This window comes from Tachyglossus aculeatus, chromosome 4 (genome assembly GCF_015852505.1).
Source record: "Tachyglossus aculeatus isolate mTacAcu1 chromosome 4, mTacAcu1.pri, whole genome shotgun sequence".
NCBI classification, from domain to species: Eukaryota; Metazoa; Chordata; class Mammalia; order Monotremata; family Tachyglossidae; genus Tachyglossus; species Tachyglossus aculeatus.
The window spans coordinates 101668059-101686616 of NC_052069.1; the positions used below are offsets into that span (position 1 = coordinate 101668059).

The 18558-nt window shown below is 45.8% G+C and overlaps 1 protein-coding gene across 2 annotated transcripts in view; it reads right to left on the reverse strand.

The window, feature by feature from the left end:
• Nucleotides 1-1151: 1151 nt before the first annotated feature.
• The window catches only part of RABEPK (Rab9 effector protein with kelch motifs), a 28042-nt gene continuing 10635 nt past the window's right edge, over nt 1152-18558 (reverse strand). For both annotated transcript variants that reach the window (XM_038744639.1, XM_038744638.1), the window contains exons 3-8: nt 11869-12026; nt 9810-9962; nt 6821-6982; nt 5391-5540; nt 1672-1821; nt 1152-1475 (exon numbers count right to left, since the gene is read on the reverse strand). In XM_038744639.1, coding sequence (XP_038600567.1) covers nt 1186-1475; nt 1672-1821; nt 5391-5540; nt 6821-6982; nt 9810-9962; nt 11869-12026 — 1063 coding nt within the window. In that variant the 3' untranslated portion in view covers nt 1152-1185. The remainder of the gene's footprint in view (nt 1476-1671; nt 1822-5390; nt 5541-6820; nt 6983-9809; nt 9963-11868; nt 12027-18558) is intronic.

An 18558-nucleotide genomic window follows, 5' to 3' on the forward strand; every position in this document is an offset into this window, starting at 1 on the left:
TCATCAGCACTGATAAATCCCTCACTCCTAGGCTGCTGCAATATGAAGTGTAGGTTTGAAAAGCATCACCGTTTTCCAGAGGAACTACTCTCAGGCTGGGAAGCAGTCACTAAAAAATGGTGGGTTTAAAAGGAAAAACCTTTCACAGGGTGAAAATCAGAATTTAATTTGAGAGGAACTAGCTTTTTCAAAGCCTGAACAAGGTGGGCCAGGCACTAGCTGTATGTGCTTATTCTAATTTTTCTTTTCAGGGGTTTTTAGAAGGGATCAAGATGGGCAGTATCTAATCAAGGACATGGTCAGAGTAGGAAAGTAGCAACTTGGTTGTATTCGGGTCCCTCTGAAATTACCAAAGTGAAAGTTCCACCTGTTTAAGAGGCCTAGAAGGGTGAACCAAGTCACTCGTAATAATAATGGTGGTATTTGTTAAGCACTTACTATGGGCCAAGCACTGTTCCAAGCGCTGCAGTAGGTACAAGGTAATCAGGTTGTCCCACGTGGGGCTCACAGTCTTAATCCCCATTTTACAGATGAGGTAACAGGCCCAGAGAAGTTAAGTGACTGACCCAAGGTCACAAAACTGACAAGCGGCACAGTTGGGATTAGAACCCATGACCTCCGACTCCCAAGCCCGTGCTCTTTCCATTAAGCCACGCTGCTTCTCATTATCTAATATCAGGCTGCCAACTCTCACTCAGGATTGACTGCAAGAGAGCGGGTGAGGGAGAAGGGCTGCCACCCATCCACTTTCCTCCCTAACCCCACCCCTAGCAAATATTGGGATACCAGTCCAGCTCCTTTGAAACTTGGATTCCTCTGTACTTCAGAAAGAGTGACGATGTTGGAATTTGCTTCAGGAAGGGCACGGGGTGGGGAAAAAAGTGGGTGCATGAGATACCAGTCAAGCTGCACTTAAAACAAGTTTTAACACAGATTCTTCAGGAATGTAACCCTTCAAGTAGAGAAGAGTGTATCCCCTACCATGTGCAGGACTGGTAGAAACAGCTAGTCAAATCTATTTCCTTGCTCTTCACACAGGCAAGAACCCGTCCCTGTAGGATGAGACCAGATTCTTAATTTTAGTAAGAGTGAAAAGCTAAGATTGTGGAGTTATTTTTTGTTAAGATTTGAACACACGCTGTCCAACTTTATAGTATAAAAAGACGCTCCTGCCCACCATTTTTATTAGTCAACCACAGTCGCAATACAGTCATTATAGATTTCTCCTTCAGTATTCATACCACCAAACACTAAACACAGGAGCGTTTCTCTCTGGTTTCTTGGATCTGAGTCACCAACTTCACCACCTGTTTCATCTGATGATAGGTTTTCTTTCTCAATCCCGGCCTCGGACTTCACGCTGTCTTCTTCCTTAAAGCCTGAATCTCCTTGCCACGGAATGATGCACATGGAATGATCTAACCGTCCAGGGGGCAAAAAGGAATCAAATTCTAGCATTGTCCAGTGTTGCTTTTCTGTATTGGAAAGAAACCAAGTAATTACTGCTTAAGCTACAACGTATGTACTTTAAGACTTGTAAAAGGCACTTTTATCAATCAATAGCGCTTATCGGGCACTTACTAGTCAATCTATTTCAATTTTTCTATTTGAGACCACCTAAGGATGGCGGGCAGGGAACGCATTTGAAAGAGCCAAAATGAAACTTCCCACCTATGTGATACCGGTACATGGTATCTAGTGTCCCTGCAGGACTCATTCCTCCAAAGATATAGATGTGTTTTCCCACGGCCACAGCAGCGTGCGCGGCACAGCCGGGTGGGATGGTCCCACTGGTCTTCAAGTTCTCCCACTTCAGCTCATCTACAACAGAAAAAGAGTTTTCTATAAACGAATAACAAAACTGGTAATTGCTGAAAGAATAAGCACTTGCTTTCATACACAATTTGGAAACGGGTTTGTGCCTTGGCACCTGTCATTTCCTCCCCACCTGGAGTGTTCTTTTCCACTTCTCCCCTATCAAAGACAGTTTTCTCTGGTGTCAAAACTGCAAAAAACCTACTTCTTCCGTTAAGCCTTTCCAGATTAATCTAATATGGCTCTAGATCTCCAACTATTCCAAGTAATCTTTAGCATGTATCTTTATCAATTACATTTTTATATTCCTGTCATTTATACTATGCACCTACCTTACATAGAAGCAGTGTGGCTTAGTGGAAAGAGCCCGGGCTTGGGAGTCAGAGGTCGTGGGTTCTAATCCCAACCCCGCCACTTGCCAGCTGTGTGACCTTGGGCGAGTCACTTAACTTCTCGGGGCCTTAGTTACCTCATCCGTAAAATGGGGATGAAGACTGAGCCCTACGTGGGACAACTTGATGACCTTGTATCTACCCCAGTGCCTAGAACAGTGCTTGGCACATAGTAAGTACTTAACGAATACCAACATTAGTATTATTATTTGGGCAAGTCGTTGGGTAGGGACTGTCTCTATATGTTGCCAATTTGTACTTCCCAAGCGCTTAGTACAGTGCTCTGCACATAGTAAGCGCTCAATAAATACGATTGATGATGATGATTTCTCTGTGCCTGTTACCTCATCTGTAAAATGGGGATTAAGACTGAGTCCCACGTGGGACAACCTGATTACCTTGTATCTAGCCCAGCGTTTAGAACGGTACTTGGCACATTAGTGAGCACTTAACAAATACCATCATTATTACTAATATTATCACTACATACTTCTATGTCCATCTTTATAATCACATATTTTGGTGCATTGTTTCCCTCAGGTTAAAAACTCCTCGGGTGTAGGGACCACGAACTAATAATGATGGTTATTTATTAAGCAGTTACTACGTGCCCCAAATTGTGCTAAGTACTTGGATAGGGCCAAGATAATCAGCTGGACACAGTCCCTAACCCACGTGGGCTAACACATGAGACAGAATTCGGGTATTTTATCTCCATTTTACAGGTGAGGAATTGAGACATAAATAGTGACTTGCCCAAGGCCACTCAGTCTAGCAAGTGGTAGATCTAGGACTAGAACCAGGGGCTCGACTCTTAGTCCTGTGCCCTCTCCACTGGCACTGCCTCCTTCCGTAACTCTGCTATTTTAGGGTCCACAGGGCTTGATTGGTGATCAGCACTCCATAAACCTGCAGTAAATCCTGGATGGTTGCCCTGAAGGGGTAAGTGTTATTTAATAGCTTCCAATATCAACTGCATTGGAAGGAAGTACAGAGAGAAGTGAAGTACAGAGAAGTAAAGTGACTTGCCCAAGGCCATGCAAGACAAGTAGTCTTGTGGGCATGAGCTGTATCTTCTCTGCTCACAGGAAACAGGGATCAATTTTTCATTTATTGTTCAGGTCATTAAGAGCCCTCTTTGGGACCGCCTGCAAAAAACCTATAGAAAGCTTCATTTGAGACCGTGAGCCCACTGTTGGGTAGGGTCTGTCTCTGTGTGTTGCCAATTTGTACTTCCCAAGCGCTTAGTACAGTGCTCTGCGCATAGTAAGCGCTCAATAAATACGATTGATGATGATGATTTGAGAGGGTTCTCTGTCCAGATGATGTTCTCTCTAAAGGGAAGTTGGGTGGGATCTATAAAGGTAGTTGGCCCACAGACTTGGCACCTGCAAGAAATTAGGACTGAGTCTACTGAAAATTGGAGAATAAAGTAGAAAGTGGATTGGCCAAGTTAAGGAGGAACAGTGTTGAGTCCCATAATGTAAAAAAATTGGTTTGGGCTATCCTAGAAACTTGTTAGCTCAGGAAGGTGCTTGCCCAGTTCTATTCATTTGTAAAAAAAATTTTGTTTAATCCCAAACCGGTCGTTTAATCTCCAAACCACTCAATGTCGACCTAGCAAGTTCCAGGAATTGACTTTGGGCTGGATGTCACCATCTTCCTACTCCCTGGTACCTCGAAATGGACTTGTTCCTCGAGAAGCAGCGTGGCTTAGTGGATGAAGCATGAGCCTGGAAATCAGAAGGACCTGGGTTCTAATCCCGGCTCTGCCACACGTCTGCTGTGTGACCTTGGGCGAGTCACTGATCTTCTCTGTGCCTCAGTTACCTCATCTATAAAATCATCATCATCATCATCAATCGTATTTACTGAGCGCTTACTGTGTGCAGAGCACTGGACTAAGCGCTTGGGAAGTACAAGTTGGCAACATATAGAGACAGTCCCTACCCAACAGTGGGCTCACAGTTTAAAAGGGGGAGAGATGGGGATAAGATAAATGGGGATAAGAGTGTGAGCCCCATGTGGGACAAGGACTGTGTTCAACCTGATTAACTTGTATCTACCCCAGCGCCCAGAACAGTGCTTGGCACATAGTAAGCACTTAACAAGTACCATAATTAGTACTATTATTATTAAATTAATGATGCCCATTAATTTTTTTATTATGGTATTTGTTTAGTGCTTACTATCTGTCAGGCTGTACTAAGCACTGGGGTAGATAGATACACACTAATGTCCCACATGGGGCTCAAAGCCTTAATCCCCATTTTACAGATGAGTAATTTAGATACGCACTAATGTCCCACATGGGGCTTAAAGCTTTAATCCCCATTTTACAGATGACTAATTTAGGCACAGAGAAGTTAGGTGACTTGCCCAAGGTCACCCAGGAGACAAGTGGCAGAGCTGGAATTAGAACCATAACAACTATGGTATTTGTTAAGCACTTACTACGTGCCAAGCACTATGCTAAGCACTGGGGTAGGTGCAAGTTAGATTGGACACAGTCCCACACAGGACTCCCGGTCTTCATCTCCATTTTACAGAGGCAGTCACTGAGGCCCAGAGAAGTGACTTGCCCAAGGTCACACAGCAGAGATGCGGTAGAGCCAGGATTAGAATCCAAGTTCTTCTGACCCCCCCAGGCCTGTGGTCTTACCCACTAAGCCATGCTCCTTCTCATCAGATGCTTTTCTTCCGGCCCAGTGGAAAAAGTGTAAATTTTGGCACTTTTAGGAGTGCCAGTAACGTACATCTATACACAAGACAGTACTACCTACCAGCGTGGCCACACCTCATGAAATGAAGAGCTGCATGCCACAAACAAGACGACGGAGAGCCTCAGATCGAGTGGGGGGTGATGGCAAGGGATGGAGGAGAGGTATTCCTGGTTGGGGTTTGGAGGGGGGTCGGGGTTAGAGTTAGGGAAGGGGCTCACATGGGCAAGGCACCGCCTCCGTTGCTGGCCTAGCAGCACACGGCAGCCTGCGATGATGAAACAATTTACACGCTTGGAATGGCTATTCTGGCCATCCCAGTTTATTTTCACTCCCGACGAGCCATACAGCATAACTCTTCTACGTGAGATGCGAAGCACGGGACGAAAAGCGACATGTGGCTTGTTTTTGGACAACTTACCCACCCCCGGCAAACTCCACTGCAAACCCTCCCCTTACGTACTTGTGTCAAGGCAGTAAAGGTCGTCGTAGAATGTGTCCCCCGCTAAGCCTCCGTGGATAAACAGCTTAGACCCAGCCGCCACCATCACGTGGCCGTGCCGAGAGGATGGAGGTTTCCCATCTATTTGGGGCTGCGACCAAGTCAGGGTGTCTACGAACAGAAATTCGTCATTAGATGTCAGGGCTAGGAAAAGAAGGACCCGGAAACCCGGCACCTCTAAACAGTTTCAACCAACGAATCAATCAATCAATCAATCAATCGTATTTATTGAGCGCTTACTGTGTGCAGAGCACTGTACTAAGCGCTTGGGAAGTCCAAGTTGGCAACATATAGAGACAGTCCCTACCCAACAGTGGGCTCACAGTCTAAAAGGGGGAGACGGAGAACAAAACCAAACATACTAACAAAATAAAATAAAATAAATAGAATAGATATGTACAAGTAAAATCAATCAATCGTATTTATTGAGCGCTTACTGTGTGCAGAGCACTGTACTAAGCGCTTGGGAAGTACAAGTTGGCAACATATAGAGACAGTCCCTACCCAACAGCGGGCTCACAGTCGAAAAGGGGGAGACAGAGAACAAGACCAAACATACTAACAAAATAAAATAGATCTGTACAAGTAAAATAAATAGACTAATAAATATGTACAAACATATATACAGGTGCTGTGGGGAAGGGAAGGAGGTAAGATGGGGGGATGGAGAGGGGGACGAGGGGGAGAGGAATCAATCAAACAAAACCAAACATACTAACAAAATAAAATAAAATAAATAGAATAGATATGTACAAGTAAAATCAATCAATCGTATTTATTGAGCGCTTACTGTGTGCAGAGCACTGTACTAAGCGCTTGGGAAGTCCAAGTTGGCAACATATAGAGACAGTCCCTACCCAACAGTGGGCTCACAGTCTAAAAGGGGGAGACAGGGAACAAAACCAAACCTAACAAAATAAAATAAATAGAATAGATCTGTACAAGTAAAATAAATAAATAGAGTAATAAATATGAATGAGGGGAGTGATCTGAGGGCCATTCTTTAGCTTCTGTTAAATGAAGGTTGAGAAATCAGATCGCCTTGCCTGGTCTGGAGACATCCGCCGAGCAACGCGAGGCACGGCTAAAAACATATTCAACATCCAAAAGGAACAATTAGGAAGTCTCATTCAAAATTACCCTCTGGCACCAGAAAGAGACGGATATAAATAGAGAGCCATCAGCGAGATGCTTCCGATGGAACTATTTAAGCCAGTCAACCCACTCTCGCGTATGGCCAGAGTGAAACTGAAATCAGATCTCCAGAAATGAGAAGATAATTATCTGTAGTACATTTTCTCCTGCGTGATGTAATCTCCCCAGCAAACCTCAGGTCCCGGTGGATTACGATGTTTTCCGGTCCCAAAAGATAAAATGTATTTTAGTCATACTTGTGTCAAACACATGGAGCTGGGTGTCCTGAACGGGCTCGGCTCCTCTCTCTCCGCCACCAAACACGTACAACTGGTTGCCGACGGCGGCGGATCCCGTGTGAAATGTTCTTGGAGACGGTAAGTGGCCGGTCACTTTGGGAGTTTTCCACATTCCAGTTTCTAACCCAGAACAAATGAAGCCATTTTAACAAGAACCACATCCGTTCACCCTCAGTGTTTTTCAAGAATAGTCAGGTCATGATAAAAATAATGATATAAGGGAGTCTGTTAAGGGCTTACTAGGGTCCAGGCACTGTACTAAGCGCTGGGATGGATGCAGGATATTTGGGTTGGACACAGTCCCGGTCCCACATGGAGCTCACAATCTTAATCCTCATTTTACAGATGAGGTAACTGAGGCACGGAGGAGTTAGGTAACTTGCCCGAGGTCACCCGGCAGACAAGTGGCGGAGCTGGGATTAGAACCCAGGTCCTCCCGACTCCCAAGCCCGTGCTCTATCCACTAGGCCAAGCTGTTACTCTCTAAAGAAAGAACAGATGCCCTGAAGAGCATGCAATCTGCAACGGGACAGCCACTGAATACAGAAAACAGAAAAGACCAGCGTATCCTGATTAAATTTAGAGAAGCCGAGTGCTGCGAAAAGTTAAGCCGATCTGAACGAATTCCCAATTTCTTTACTATTTACTCTGATTGAAGAATCACTACAACTTTCCCAGTGTTGGATGGAGTACGGGCCTGGGAGCTGGAAAGACCTTGGTTCTAATTCTGGTTCCACTGCTTGTCTGCTGCGTGACCTCTTAAATTTAGAGAAGCCGAGTGCTGCGAAAAGTTAAGAAAGCTGATCTGAACGAATTCCCAAGTTCTTTACTATTTATTCTGATTGAAGAATCACTACAACTTTCCCAGTGTTGGATGGAGTACGGGCCTGGGAGCTGGAAAGACCTTGGTTCTAATTCTGGTTCCACTGCTTGTCTGCTGCGTGACCTCGGGCAAGTCACTTAACTTCTCTGTGCCTCAGTTACCGTTACCTCATCCGTAAAATGGAGATTGAGACTGCTAGCCCCATATCAATCAATCAATCATATTTATTGAGCGCTTACTATGTGCAGAGCACTGTGCTAAGCGCTTGGGAAGTACAAATTGGCAACATATAGAGACAGTCCCTACCCAACAGTGGGCTCACAGTCTAAAAGGGGGGAGACAGAGAACAAAACCAAACATACTAACAAAATAAAATAAATAGAATAGAAATGTACAAGTAAAATAAATAAATAAATAGAGTAATAAATATGTACAAACATATATATGGGACCTGGACTGCGTCCAATCTGAGTAGTTTGTACCTACCCCAGCGCTTAGTACAGTACCCGGCACTTAGTACGCGTTTAAACAAATACCTTAAATAAAAAAATTCTTTTGGAGGACTTCCGCCTGTCTCTCCGTCTAGAGAGTGAGCTCCCTGTGGGCAGGGAACGTGTCTATCGAAGCTCTACTATATCGCTCACTCCTAAACACCTAGTAAGCACACAGTGAGTGCTCAATAAATACCACTGATTGATTGATTGATTGATTAATAGCTCTCAAAATAAAGCTTCTCTAAGGCTGAAACTTGGTTTTATAAAACCACTGGGGATTTCTGCTTGCATGTCATATTCTCATCCAGGGAAGATCTAGGTGAAATGTTTGCCGTCTACTCAGAAGTCAATACACGCAGACCAAAGAGACCCAGCCTCTATCGCATTAAAAACTCCTCAAGGGCAAGGTTTTCAAGGGCCAACTTCAGTGTTCTCCCCAGAGGAGTTAATAAATAATGGTGTTGTGGGCGACGATAAATCCACAGATCTTTAAATGATTTTGAAAAACACTTAGTACGCTGCTTTGCACACCGTAAGCGCTCAATAAAAACGACTGAATGAACATGAATTAAAACACTTAACTAGTTAATGAGGATTTGTACTCATTGCCAAGACCCTGGAATTTGGTGCTGAGATACTGTAACGCCAAACTTGGTACCAGAAAATCTGAGCCAATTGAGGGAATTACCTTCCTACTAAAATCACCAGATACGACTCTTAATACTGTTTAACCAGAGTGTCCTATTCAACTTTTAAGGGAAGGGACAGAAGCAAAAAGGAAGTGGCTTCTTATTCCAAGTCCTTTCAAAGTTATCATCAGCCATATTTGCATTTTATGATTTCTACAACTTTTCTAGATCTTCAGTCCAGTTGGATTTTCCACAATCCCTCCGGGAAAGAAAGCTCCTCCTTTCGGCATTCAACGCGGTAAAAATTTCAATCAGGGTGCTCCAAGTGATATCCTGCCAAGAAAACGGATTTGCGCTGCCTCCAGATTCATTCCTCCATGCGAACGTATTTACTGAGCGCTTACTGTGTGCAGAGCACCGTACTAAGCGCTTCGGAAGTACAAATCGGCCACATATCGGTTCCTACCCAACAACGGACGAGCGCAATGTGCTGCAAACCAACAGTTGCCGTAGAGCAAATGAGGAGGTTCCACTTTAGGTTATCTAAATACTGGCTGGGTTAAGCAATTCTTTCGACCCAAAATCAATCAATCGTATTTATTGAGCGCTTACTGTGTGCAGAGCACTGTACTAAGCGCTTGGGAAGTCCAAGTTGGCAACATAAAGAGACAGTCCCTACCCAACAGTGGGCTCACAGTCTACAAGGGGGAGACAGAGAACAAAACCAAACATATTAACAAAATAAAATAAATAGAATAGATATGTACAATTAAAATAGAGTCATAAATATGTACAAACATATATACAGGTGCTGTGGGGAAGGGAAGGAGGTAAGATGGGGGGGATGGAGAGGGGGACGCGGGGGAGAGGAAGGAAGGGGCTCAGTCTGGGAAGGCCTCCTGGAGGAGGTGAGCTCTCAGTAGTGCATGCTTTTTAAATATTCAAAATCACAAATAAACAGTTGTTGAACCATTTTTGAGAGGGAACATTTCTGCACTTACCAGGTTTCAAAACTTGCAGGCAGTTTCTGTTTCCTGCCTTGTGAGCGCCTCCGAACACCCAGATGCTGCCAGGGCTGTCGGAGGGAACGAAGCTGGCGTGCTCGTACCGGGGCAACAAGCCCTCCCAGTTGGCAGTTCTCCACTCATACCTCTCTGCAACGCATTTCACACACCAAATCAATCAATCAGTCGTATTTACTGAGCGCTTACTGTGTGCAGAGCACTGTACTAAGCACCTGGGAAGTACAAGTTGGCAACACATAGAGCGGGGGCCCGCTTTGCTACCGGTGGTAGTGGTTTACAGATACCACAGCATGGCCTCATGGAGAAGCAGTGTGGCCCAACGGGCCTGGGAATCCGGAGAAAGGGGTTCTAATCCTGGATCTGTCACTTCCCTGCTGGGTGACCTTGGCCGGGTTGCTTAACTTCTCTGGGCCTCGGTTTCCTCATCTGTAAAATCAATCTGTACAATCTGTGTAAAATTAGAGAAGCAGCGTAGCTCAGTGGAAAGAGCCCGGGCTTTGGAGTCAGAGGTCATGGGTTCGAATCCCGACCCCGCCACATGTCTGCTGTGTGACCTTGGGCAAGTCACTTAACTTCTCTGAGCCTCAGTTACCTCAGCTGTAAAATGGGGATTAAGACTGTGAACCCCACACGGGACAACGTGCTCACTTTGTATCCCCCCCCCCCAGCGCTTAGAACAGTGCTTTGCACATAGTAAGCGCTTAACAAATGCCAACATTGTTATTGTTCTCTGTGCCTCAGTTCCCTCATCTGTAAAACGGGGATGAAGACTGTGAGCCCCCTGTGGGACAACCTGATTGCCTTGTAACCTCCCCAGCGCTTAGAACAGTGCTTTGCACATAGTAAGCGCTTAATAAATGCCATTATTATTATTATTAAAAATAGGAATTCAATGTCTGGTCTAGAAGACATTCTAGTCTGAGGCTGGACTAGTCACCATTGGGGCAGCGACTATGTTTGACCTGATTAAGTTGTATCTATCCCAGCGCTTTAGTACGGTGCTTGGCTCACGGTAATAAGGACTTAACAAATACCATAATTATACGTTAGTATTTGAGCTGAAACCGAATCCATCCAACCCCAGGCATCGTTTCAACTGAAAGGAACAGGAATGAGATCGTATGCACTGGCGGGCCTTGAACCAAAGCGTCCAACTGGCCAGGAGGCATTTACTGAACAAACCCCTATATTAAGGGAGAGTGGGCCGGTGTCTTTCTATGACATCCAGACTACCTCTTTTCAGGAAGCAGCGTGGCCTTAAGTGGGCACAGCACGGGCCTGGGAATCGGAGGACGTGGGTTCTAATCCTGGTGTGTGACCTTAGGCGAGTCACCTAACTTCTCTGGGCCTCCGTTACCTCATCTGTAAACGGGGATGAAGAGTGTGAGCCCCAACAGAGATGGGGGACTGTGTCAAACCTGATTAACTTGGATCTACCCCAGCGGTTAAAACAGTGGCTGTCACGTAGTAAGCACTTAATAATAATAATGGTGCTTGTTAAGCGCTTAATATGTGCCAAGCACTGTTCTAAGCACTGGGTTGTCCCACTTGGGGCTCACAGACTTAATCCCTATTTTAAATATGAGGCCACTGAGGCACGGAGAAGTGAAATGATTTGCCCAAGGTCACACAGCTGATAAGTGGCAGAGCTGGGATGAGATTCCACGACCTCTAAGCCCATGCTCTTTCCACTAAGCCACGCAACTTCTACCAGGCATTACAATTATTATTAGGAAACTGGACTTCTCGGACAATATTTTTTCCCTCCTCCATTCTGACCTTACCCCGGGCCCTTGGTTTGGGAAGTGAAAATTACCTGTATATGTCCTGAAAGGAAAAAAAAGCCTGGTCTCCAACAGCCAGGGTCTTCTCAGAAAAACTCGTCTAAAGCAAGTCCCAGTCTCCTTCTAGACTGCAAGCTCACTGCGGGCAGGGAACCGACTCTTTAGAACCGTACTCTCCCAAGTGCTTAGAACAGTGGTCCACACCCAGTGAGAGCTCCACGAAAACCATCGATTGATGGATGGATTCTTACCCAGATCGATAATGTGACCATCAGAGAAGCTCCCGTTGGGATTTGCTCCCCCGACAATGACGACTTTGCTCTTTCCCGAGTTCGCAACAGGAGGCACGTACAAGCAGTTGTGGCCAACTCGAGGGCAGGGACCTTCTCCGAGAGGAGTCAGGGTGTACCTGCCGATGAGAAGGAAGAGTCAACAATTTCAGTAAACACACAAAAAGATGTGATGAGAAGGAAGAGTTAAGAATTTCAGTAAACACACAAAAAGATGTGGCATGCGGTTTTCCTGCAGCCTAACACAATATTCGCTAGGGAACAACGCAATGCGTGTATATATCGGTCCTTTGTACTAAAAAAAAACCCCTAATGGCGATAATAATAATAATAATGGCATTTATTAAGTGCTTACTATGTGCAAAGCACTGTTCTAAGCACTGGGGAGGCAAGGTGATCAAGTTGTCCCACAGGGGGCTCACAGTCTTAATCCCCCATTTTACAGATGAGGTCACTGAGGCCCAGAGAAGTGAAGTGACTTGCCCAAAGTCACACAGCTGACAATTGGCACAGCCGGGATATGAACCCACGACCCCTGACTCCAAAGCCCGGCCTCTTTCCACTGAGCCACGCTGCTTCTCCGATGTTTATTTATACAGGCGCGTGTGACTGAAAAGGTCAATTCAGGGCCCACAGTCCCGCACAGGGACTGTTCTTCAATCAATCAATCAATCAATCGTATTTATTGAGCGCTTACTATGTGCAGAGCACTGTACTAAGCGCTTGGGAAGTACAAATTGGCATCACATAGAGACAGTCCCTACCCAACAGTGGGCTCACAGTCTAAAAGGGGGAGACAGAGAACAGAACCAAACATACCAACAAAATAAAATAAGTAGGATAGAAATGTACAAGTAAAATAAATAAATAAATAAATAAATAGAGTAATAAATATGTACAACCATAACTTCGTCAAACTGTCGTTAGCTGCATCGGCCACTGTTCTCGCTTTCGTTTTTTTATCTGCCGAAGGGAATTCATTGAGCGCTTACTATGTCCAGACCACTGTACTAAGCGGTTGGGAAAGTACAGTGCAACAGAATTAGCAGACACTTTCCCTGCCCATAACAAGCCCACAGTCTGGAGGGATCCCAGACAAACTTCTCAAAGCTTCTGCTCAAAGGGAAGTTGCTCCTTTCTTGATAATAATAATGACGGCATTTGTTAAGCGCTTACTCTGTGCCGAGCATTGTTGTGATGTACCACGCTGAGCTGTCTGTGCAGTTACGTTCCAGTTTTCAGATTCATTCATTCCATCGCATTTATTGAGCGCTTACTGTGCAGAGCACTGTACTAAGCGGTTGGGAAAGTACAGTGCAACAGAATTAGCAGACACTTTCCCTGCCCAGAACAAGCCCACAGCCTGGAGGGATCCCAGACAAACTTCTCAAAGCTTCTGCTCAAAGGGAAGTTGCTCCTTTCTTGATAATAATAATGACGGCATTTGTTAAGCGCTTACTCTGTGCCGAGCACTGATGTGATGTACCATGCTGAGCTGTGTAGTTACTTTCCATTTTTCAGATTCATTCATTCCATCGCATTTATTGAGCGCTTACTGCGCAGAGCACTGTTACTAAGTGCTCTGAAATGCAGTATTGTCTGAGGCTTTGTTTTACCACACCCATTAAATGTTTCCTCCGACCCTCCTGTTTCCTTTGGCCAAATCACCTCCCAACCCAATGACGGCTGGGATAGTCTACAGTTCTTCGTTCTTTTGTGCCCCAGCAGCAAAGCTGTGTTGCAGTAACCATGGATTCAATACCGGGAGACTGACTTTCTTTCAAGAATTCATTGTTTGTGATCCTGTCCTGCCACACTGATGTCGAGTACGGCCTTGGAGAGAGCACGGGCCCAGAAGTTCACGGGTTTTTGTTTGTTTCATGGCATTTGTTGAGCGCTTACTATGTGCAAAGCACTGTTCTAAGCGCTGGGGGGGGGAATACAAAGTGATCAGGTTGTGTCTTTTAGACTGTGAGCCCACTGTTGGGTAGGGACTTTCTCTATGTGTTGCCAATTTGTACTTCCCAAGCGCTTAGTACAGTGCTCTGCACATAGTAAGCGCTCAATAAATACAATTGATTGATTGATTGATTGATTGATTGTGCCACGTGGGGCTCACAGTCTTATCCCCATTTTACATATGAGGTAACCGAGGCTCGGAGAAGTTAACTGACTTGCCCAAGGTCACACAGCAGACAAGCGGCAGAGCCGGGATTAGAACCCATGGCCTCTGACTCCCAAGCCCGGGCTCTTTCCACTGAGCCACGCTGCTTTGAATCCTGCCTCTGCCCCCTGAATGCTCTGTGACCCTGGGCAGGTTGCTTCCCTTCTCTGGGCCTCAGTTCCCTCATCTGTAAACTGGGGATTAAGACTGGGAGCCCTATGTGGGACTGGTGTCCAACCTGATTAGCTTGGATCTACCCCAGCTCTTAGAACGGCGCTTAACAAGTACCACAATTATTATAAAAAAAGCAGATGGAACTGCTCAAGGAATCAGATGTAGCAGCTGGGGAGGGGCTAGTTCTCCCCCTTCTAGACTGTGAGCCCACCGTTGGGTAGGGACTGTCTCTATATGTTGCCAGCTTGTCCTTCCCGAGCGCTTAGTACAGTGCTCTGCACACAGTAAGGGCTCAATAAATACGATTGATTGATTGATTATGGGGGCAGCATGGCTTAGGGGTGAGAGCATGGGCCTGAAAAGTCAGGAAACCCAGGTTTTAGTCCCAACTCTGTCCCTGCCACTGGCCTCAGGTGTGACCTTTGCCAAGTCACTTCACCTCTCTGGACCACAGTCCCCTCCAGACTATAAGCTCCATGCGAGCAGGGAATGTGCCAACTCTGTTGCGCTGTACCCTCTCAAGTGCCCAGCGAAGCAGCCTGGCTCGGTGGAAAGGGCCCGGGCTTGGGAGTCAGAGGTCGCGGGTTCTAATCCCGGCTCCGCCCCTTGTCAGCTGTGTGACTTTGGGCAAGTCACTTCTCTGGGCCTCGGTTACCTCATCTGTAAAATGGGGGTTAAGACTGAGTTCCACGTGGGACAACCTGATGACCCTGTATCCCACCCAGCGCTTAGAACAGTGCTTGGCACATAGTAAGTGCTTAACAAATGCCATCATTATTATTAGTAGTAATAGTGGTAGTACAGTGCTCTACACACTTAGTAAGCGCTCAATAAATATCATTTCTTGACTGATTCCCTCATCTTTTAGACTGTGAGCCCACTGTTGGGTAGGGACTGTCTCTATATGTTGCCGATTTGTACTTCCCAAGCGCTTAGTACAGTGCTCTGCACATAGTAAGCGCTCAATAAATACGATTGATGATGATGATCTGTAAAATGGGGATGAGATACCCATTCTCCGTCCCTCCTAGACTGTGAGCCCGGTGGCCTGGTCCGATCTGATTATCTTGTATCTACCTTAACGAATGCCATAATTATTATTACTATAGAAAAAGATGGCAGCACTATAGCTCTGAAGACTTTTAAGTTTGGGCTGAAGCCCAATATCACACTGATGCGACATTCCACCTGACAGCCTCCCAGAAGATGTGCTGAACTCTTTGATTTGGATTTTCTACTTCTTGTCTACTGTTTCAGCATTAGCCAGTGGGCTACCTAGGTAATTCATTCATTCAATCGTATTTATTGAGCGCTTACTGTATTAAGAGCACTTACTAAGCGCTTGGGAAGTACAAGTCGGCAACATATAGAGACGGTCCCTACCCAACAGCGGGCTCACAGTCTAGACGGGGGAGACAGACAATAAAAGAAAACATGTAGACAGGTGTCAAACAGTCGGAATAAATAGAATTATAGCTATATACGCATCATTAATAAAACAGAGTAGTAAATATGTACAAGTAAAATATCTTTGTCTGTCATTAATAAAAAAAAGTAGTAAATATGTACAAGTAAATGTCTGTGTGTAGGGTTTTCCTGGTGAGGAGTCACACATTACTTCCATTTCCTTCAAATTATCATCAGTCAGGACTTCCCGGTTGATTTGGCAAAGCAGTTTACGCTCGTTGTGGGTGGGGAACGTTTCCGCCAGCTCTGTTGCACTGTACGCTCCGAAGAGCTTAGTACAGTGCTCTGCACGTAGTAAGTAATCAGTAAACACCACCGACTGATTGACTTGCACATCTTCTTAGGTGTAGGCCATTAGGGTGTAGCTATCTCCAATGAGCCACACTGGAACGATGTCTCTAGGACTCTGAAAGACTAGTTAGAAAAGTTGTCTGGAAAGGCAGAAGCACATTTTAATCCCCTTAACTTAGGCACTACACCTTAGGTCGCAGTCTCCGTTGTCCCCAAGATGGTTCCTGACTCACTTCCGACTCTTGGTTCGCACTTTTCCCCCTGCCTGAAACTCTCTCCCTGTTCAAAGCTTCCAGATTTTAGCCCTCTCCACCTTCGAAGCTCCTCTGAAATCCCACTCCGCTAGGAAGCTTTCCCTGATTAATTTTTCTTCTCCCCAGACTACATCCTCCCACTTATAGTCTCAGCAATCAATCAATCATATTTATTGAGCGCTTACTGTGTGCAGAACACTGTACTAAGCGCTCGGGAAGTACAAGTTGGCAACTTATAGAGACAGTCCCTACCCAACAGTGGGCTCACAGTCTAAAAAGTCTCAGCGCTTTTGCACTCACCACCTCCCACTGCATTTTTGAACATTTTGTCTTACACGCACTACTTTGTAACCACTTCTTCCCCCATCTGTTCATCATCATGGGTCTGTCTCCCTCATTGGATCGTACATTTTTTGCGAGACGGGACCATGCCTCCTGCTTCTAATATACCCACTCGAGTGCTGGAAAAGAATCAAATTATGATTCTTAAGCTCCTTCCCAATGAACTAAGAACTAGGGCATGATTCAGACCTTAGCCAAGGCAACAACAAATTCAACAAAAGATCCATTTTATGAATTACAGTCAATCGGTGGTATTTGTTGAGTGCTTTTTGTGCAGAGCACTGTACTGTGCACTTGGGAGAGTACAACAGAGTTGGTAGACATGTTTCCTACTGACAAGAAGCCTACAGTCTTGGAGGGGGAGGCAAACATTAAAAGAAATTATGGATATGTACCTACGCACTGTGGGGCTGAGGGTGGGGTGAATATCGAGTGCTCCAAGGGGACAGATAATAATAATAATGGCATTTGTTAAGCGCTTACTATGTGCCAAGCACTGTTCTAAGCGCTGGGGGGAATACAAGGTGATCAGGGTGTCCCCCATGGGGCTCACAGTCTTCATCCCCATTTTACAGATGAGGTAACTGAGGCCCAGAGAAGTGACTTGCCCAAAGTCACACAGCTGACAAGTGGCGGAGTCGGGATTGGAACCCACGACCTCGGACTCCCAAGCCCGGGCTCTTTCCACTGAGCCACGCTGCTTCTTATAGGGGACACAGATGGCGGAGGGAGTTGGGGGAAACGAAAGCTTAATCCGGGAAGGCCTCTTGAAGGAAACGGGACCTTAATAAGGCTTTGAAGGTGGGAAGAGTCGTGGAAGCTCACCTCCTCCAGGATGCCTTCCCAGACTAAGCCCCCCTTCTCCTCTGCTCCTTCTCCCCATCGCCCCGACTCCCTCCCAGCCCCACCGCATTTGTGCATGAATGTACATATTTATTAGTCTATTTTATTGATGATGTGAATATATCTATCATTCTATTTATTCACACTGTCGCTAGTATGTTTGGTTTTGTTCTCTGTCTCCCCCTTTTAGACTGTGAGCCCACTGTTGGGTAGGGACCGTCTCTATATGTTGCCAACTTGTACTTCCCAAGCGCTTAATACAGTGCTCTGCACACAGTAAGCGCTCAATAAATACGATTGATGATGATGATGATGATACTGGTGCCTGTTTACTTGTTTTGATGTCTGTCTCCCCCTCTCTAGACTGTGAGCCCGTTGTTGGGCAGGGATTGTCTCTATCTGCCGCCGAACTGCATTTTCCAACCGCTTAGTACAGTCCTGTGCACATAGTAAGCGCTCAATAAATACGATTGAATGGTCTGGAGTACATGGAGGGGGACGGAGTTCCAGGCGAGGGGGAGCATCCAGGAAAGGGGTCGGCAGTGAGATAGATGAGAGCAAGGCACACGCTGTATTAGGAAACCAGTGAGGGCAGAAAAGAAGGGGAGGGATGATTGAGTGCTTGAAAGTTGACGGTAAAGAGTTTCTATTTGCTGGGGAGACAAATGGGCAATCATTAGAGGTTCTTGAGGAGCGGGGAGATGTGAACTGATTTTTTTAAATTTATTTTAGAAAAATGATCTGGGCAGCAGAGTGAAATAAGGAGGGGGGAGAGGCAGGAGGCAGGGAGTTCACTGAGCAGGCCGATTTAGTAGTCACGGCGGGACAGGATAAGTGCTGGGATCAGCAGAGTGGCAGTGTGGGTGGAGAGGAAAGGGTGGATTTTAGCGATGCTGTGAATGTAGACCTGACAGGATTTGGTGAACGACTGAACAGGCGAGTTGAATCAGAGAGATGAGGAGTCGAGGATAAGGCCAAGGTTACAGGCTTAGGAGAGCGGTATTGTCTACAGGGCTGGGAAAAACACGGGGAGGACGGGTTTTGCGTGGAAAGATGAGTTCTGTCTGGGAAGGTTCAGTTTAAAGTGTCGGTGGGATGTAGACTGTGAGCCCACTG